This window comes from Anas acuta, chromosome 6 (assembly GCF_963932015.1).
Source record: "Anas acuta chromosome 6, bAnaAcu1.1, whole genome shotgun sequence".
In the NCBI taxonomy this organism is placed as follows: Eukaryota; Metazoa; Chordata; class Aves; order Anseriformes; family Anatidae; genus Anas; species Anas acuta.
The window spans coordinates 30,658,369-30,664,077 of NC_088984.1; the positions used below are offsets into that span (position 1 = coordinate 30,658,369).

Below are 5,709 nucleotides of genomic sequence, written 5' to 3' on the forward strand. Positions count from 1 at the left end.
CTCTGGATATTGCTTAACTGTAACTTCACTCTTAACTGAGAGTAAAGCTTCAGAGTAACTCCTTTTGTACAGTTGTTTAATTCAGAAAATTTGCTTGTCCCTTAGGTAATACGATTGGAAGGTCAGGTAGCCCGATACAAAACTGCTGCTGAAAATGCTGAAAGAGTAGAAGATGAACTGAAAGCAGAGAAACGCAAACTACAGAGAGAGGTAACTAAATGTAAACTGTCATAAACTAGCAGTCAGTCTGTGCTGCAGAAGGGGAGACTTGTCTCTGCAGTGTGTTTTAGAGCAGGAACTACCTGTCTTGGTGTGTAGCAAAGAATAAACATCTACTTTTTTCTTTTTTTTTTTTGGCATTTGGTCTGTTTAACCAAACTTCAAGCACTAAAACTGGAGTAACAGTCACGACTGTGGACTCCCACTGCCATTTCAGTGTTTGCTCCTGAACTGACTTGTAATGCCTCACTTTGTACCAGAGTTGGTTCTCTGGAGCAAATTCAGGTGCTTCTTGTGCAATTTGAATCTGGAAGCAGCCTTCAGATGCTCAGCTTTGCATGTTACTGTACTGTGAAGTGTTCACTTGGTTCCCCATTGATCAAGCTGAATAATTCCTACTTATTTGGTGTCCTTGTTGCACCCAGAAGCTCTTTACTTTGGATGTTATAAACTCCAGGTTTGTAATTAGAAGAAATCACTGGTCTTCTAAGGAGATGTGGATTTTGACCATAGTTCTTTTACCAAACTTCCTGTTCTCTCCAAATAACTGCAACCAGCTTTAAATATACACATATATATTACCAGCTTCTTTCACACCTGCCTCCTGAGGTGTGTTTTTTCAGGATGTCTCTCTCTGCTTTTATTAAATTACTCTGGCTATGCTGCCTATAATAGGTGGTCTTTTGTGGAACTTAGCCTTCCTGCTTGTTATCTTGCTTATCAGATAAGAAACTCTCCTCTTAAGACACCGAGGCAGATGTTGCCCATCATGAACATTTGGAAAGCTGGCAGTGCTCACAAATACACTATAAGTATCTGTTGTATAAACATTAGAAGTCACAAAGAAACATTGACCAGGGAGTGGTGTTGATCCCTGGTGTTGATAGTGATCAGATTCCTTTGAGATGAGATAAGGATACTAAATTCTGGTCCCTGTTCCAAGAAGATGGGGGGATGGGGTGGTTCATTTTAATATCTAAGGATTGTTCAGATATTCTGGATTAAGTGGCCTTTAAATTAGATTTTGTAGTTCTTGTTGTTCCTTCCTGGTGAGTAACCTAGTAGTTGTATAAAAGGTTTCTTTCACCTGGGCTAATAAGTCTTGAAGTCTCTTCCACGAAGTGCAGTGGCTTCAGTCAAAAATGAGTCACCTTAAAGGTTTTTAGTCTGCTCCTTAGGATGCTGTCCTGGGGGGTAGCAGGTTGCCCAAGGCCAGAAGGGTACCAAATAATGCAATGCTGTTTTCTCTCCTGGCTCTAGACCAGGATGCTTTTGCTACACCTCTTTATGCTCCTTCCTTCTATATAATAAATAATCCTTGTTGTTTCTCAGGGTCAGTCTTACTGACTGGCAAGTCACAAATCAAGGCAAACCTTCAAATCTGTTTTGTGGAGTCGTTGGCACCTTTATCATGGTGGTGGCTTTTGCAGACTGTCTGCATTCCACCTCTCTCTACCTACCCCTACCCCTTGGTAGATTTTACAGAAAAAAAAGGCACCTAGGCAGTGGCTGTAATTCTGGGAAACAGAAACATAAAAGCCAGGCTGTGAGACAGGTGTCTGTGACCCGGCGGATCTCTGAGCATCCACGCCTCTGAAGCCAAGGCAAAGTCCGAGCCATATGTTCAACATTCTGTAAATAGCTTGGATTCTTGGCACCGTGCTTAGAAAATATCTGCGTGGCCTTCAAAACAACAGCACAAGCAGTTAAGAGCATTCACTGTTAACTCTGCTAGTAGGAATTTTCAGCTGCTTCATATCTTGTAAGGAAGCTCTTACATTATTGTCAGTTAGTGGAGGTATCTACAAGCCTTGCTTTATTTTTGGAAAGAAAAAGCACTGCAAAAGTTACATTCTTTTTCTGCTTCTTTCCTCCAGCTTCGTTCAGCACTGGATAAAACTGAAGAGCTCGAGGTCAGCAATGGCCACCTAGTAAAACGCTTGGAGAAGATGAAAGCCAACCGGAGTGCTTTATTGTCGCAGCAATAACCGACGCCTTTCAGCGGAAACGACTACTTGACAGAATGAGAACAACACTGCAGATGCTTCTGTCTCTCGCTGTCTGGGATGCTTTGCGTCATGCCTTCTGACAACAGACAACCGCAACACTTGCTACGTGCCACCCAGTCGTGGTTTTCTACGCAGATTCAAACCTACTGCGCTACATGCATAGGAGTAGCTGATCCAAATGGCTGTGCCCGCGGGGGCCCTTCTACACACTACTTTGGGTACACTTGGCAGACGGTATCCATATACCATGTAAGAAGCACATCGGGGCGCCGTGTGTTCTCCATCCAGAAGGCACAGCAGCCATTTATTGCCATTTAAAATGGCATTCAAAGAAAAAAAAAAAAACACTTTAGCTGGACTGGAATTTTGTGTCTTGCTGAAAACTTTAATAAAAACACTAAGTTTTAGACTTTCTCATGACAGTATCTGTAATTTAGTGACTACGGTAGAGTTATTCATAGTAGGCTTTTTCATTTACAAATCACTGTGGAACCACAAGCCATTACAAAGCAAAACTCCTTCAGTGGAAACCATGGAAGAAGATGGTCTTGGAAGCAAAAGTGACCTTAAATGACTTTGCCAATAAAACAAAGGTATTTGGAGGGATTTTTGCACCAGTTGAATCATAAGACTATTTTATTTCAGGGTAAATAGGCAATAGATTTCATTGGATTTCAAATCTTATTTGTATTATTTAATCCCTGCTCTTGGAATTGAAGTAAAATACTTCTAAAGGATGTAAAGTTGCATTAATAAACCAGCATAAGGCCATGTTTTAAGAAATGGTGGGCTTTGCACTTACATCACTTCAGTGCATTTGTCAAATCAAGTGTCACTTGCTTAAACAAAATACATACTGGGTTTTTTACATCAGAAACTATCTACTGGTCCATGAACTGCTAGGAAACTATGCCACTACCAAATGCAAGTCTCATCTTAAAAAAGTAACTGATAAGTAAAGAAGCACTTTAGAAAATGTTACTGCATATGCTTTTTCTACAAATGCAGAAATAGCAAATTATTTCCTTCTGAAGTTACTGTAAAGGTTTTCCACTTTTCATGAAAAATAACGTAATAAACTGCCTGCAACATTTGAATTGGTTATACACAACTAGCACTACAGCTCTGGTTTATTGGAAATGATTCTGAATGTACTACTCAAAGGAGAACAGCAGTTGCCTGAAGATGAAGTCTGTCCTTTCCCCTTCAGCCCTAACCAAAAGCTCACAAGTAATGCAGGTGACTGATCCCTTTGCAATCTGCTCCCAGCATGGAGCAGATTCCTGGCAAACAGGAGCAACCTTCTGTTGATACGGTTTTGTTAAGCCAAATCCAGACCCCAGGAGACCATTTCTTCCTAACTTGGACTTTCTGGGTCCAGATCTTTCCCTAGCCTCTTCCTCGCAGAGTAGAGGTTAGAGTACAAACCGCTGCTATTTTCAACATCAGGGGATTGCTGGCATCTTCTTAGAGCACCTTCGCAAATTACATAAACCAAAAACAGTATCTGAATGTGTTTCTGTGGTTTGGCTAGAAAATAACACCTTCCTTTTTGCCTTTTCTGGGTGGGCCCTGAACTTTACAAATGAAGTACTGAAAATAATATTCCAGGAGGAAGTTTTTTGTGCCCCTGGGGGAAATAAGTATGTCTTTGCCGATCAAGTCGGGTAGAGCGTGGGGAGTAAAGGAATCTTGAACTTCAACTCCAGCTAGGACTTTGGATTTTTCTTTTCCTTTTTTTTTTTTTTTTTTATTTGAGGGGAACATTCAGGTGCAGAGCCATGTTTCTTGTGGAATACCTCAAAATCGCTGTGGATACCAATTTACAACTTTCTGTGGTTGACTCGTGTAATTTCTGGTGTACAAAGCCTCTAGGGCCTAAAAAATGAATTAAGTTTTTTTTCTGAATGCAAATAAACATGCTAAATACAACATCTTACCAACTGACGATGCGGTATGTGATTGCCACCGATCATTTTTGGTTGTGGTAGCAGTGAAAACTCCCCTGGCACGATTCAGGAGAAACGAACTAGCAACTAAATGTTGGTCCAAAAGGCTGAAAGTAATACTTTGCTCATCAAGAAGTGATGTGTTTATTAAGTAGATTGCATCTTGCACCCCATAAACATTAACCTCATGACAAATCAGATGTGTATTTCAACCCGGTTGTGCTTAGTAGAAATCTTTGTGTGTGATGAAGTAGCTGAATGTTGAAGCCGCATTTTTCCCCCTAACTTTCAGTATGACTTAGCTTTAGAATAAGGGAAGAAGAAGTACCGGTAGGTTTAATGCAAACTGGTTTATGTTTTCCTGTGAAGAATGTACAACAACAGGGCTTTGAATGGTAATAATAGCACATGCCCCAGTCCTTTTAATTGAGCTCCAAACAGGAGAGCCTCTGTGCCCAGCCTGCTGACTCGAAGCGGAGCCGAGCAGTGGCAGCCTGGCGAGGAACGGCTCCGGGGAGAACCAGGATGAGTTTTCCTAGAAATTGTATTTAAAACTGCTATCCTTTTGTTTTCGTTTTTAAATGTTCGATAATTTTATTGTTTGCGAATGGAATGTTACCCGAAATGTTTGTTGGTTTGTTTGTTTGTTTGAAAACAAATCTGTTAGGAGATGGGAGCGTGGATAAGGAAATTCATCAGCAGAACTTGCCAATAAAAATGTCACTTTTCGGGTACTTTTTATGGAGTGGTCTGTCATCATAACGTTACTGGTAAAAGTTCCCTTGGAAAATACAGGCTTTTTGGACAACACTGGTACAACAGGCTCACCACACTGTTCAATACACTATTGCAGACACAAACTTGAGCAACACGCTTCCCAGTTGTTCACTGTCTGCAGGCAGGGGGCTGTGTGATATGAGGCACTGGTACAAAACGTACCCCCAAAATACTAACATTTATAACAGCCGGGTGTCCCTGGGGGTAAGGGTGGGGGATTGTCTTCTGAAGGTAATTGAGGTTTGAAGGGGCAGATGGTTGGAGGCCTCAAAACATTTTTACTGTTTTTTGAGTATGTTTGAAGATCAGACCTTGAAAAAGCATCTCGCCAGAAGGAAACTTGAACGGTGGTGTTAGTGGGACTTAGTATCTGTTGAAAGTATTTATAGTAAACGTTGGGGTTGTTGGATTTGGGGTTGGTGGTGGGTTTTAGGCAGCTCAGGGGCGTTTTGCACACTTGAATAAAAACTTTATAACGCATGTGGCTGGAAAGAAGTTTACTTCAGGCCTTGGGGAAGCCAGAACCAACACCAGCCTTGAAAAACCACTGAAGGGCCCGGGCTGCGCCGGCCCTGAAGGGCGGCGCCATGAGGCGCTGCCGGGGCCGCGTCGCCGCTGCCCCCGCTGCGAAATGGCGGCGCTCGGCGCCGGCCGCGGGGCGCGCCTCGGCCAATCAGGAGCTCGGGAGCTCCCCTCGCAGCCAATGGGCGGCGGGCGCGGGCGGGGTGGGCGGGCTTTGGCGGCCGTTGGCGGCC

At 42.7% G+C, this 5,709-nt stretch overlaps 1 protein-coding gene across 3 annotated transcripts in view; it reads left to right on the forward strand.

Moving 5' to 3' along the window:
• The window catches only part of LRRFIP1 (LRR binding FLII interacting protein 1), a 100,963-nt gene extending 96,052 nt beyond the window's left edge, over nt 1-4,911 (forward strand). For all 3 annotated transcript variants that reach the window (XM_068686311.1, XM_068686310.1, XM_068686312.1), the window contains 2 exons: nt 106-210; nt 2,097-4,911. In XM_068686311.1, coding sequence (XP_068542412.1) covers nt 106-152 — 47 coding nt within the window. In that variant the 3' untranslated portion in view covers nt 153-210; nt 2,097-4,911. The remainder of the gene's footprint in view (nt 1-105; nt 211-2,096) is intronic.
• Nucleotides 4,912-5,709: the final 798 nt, after the last annotated feature.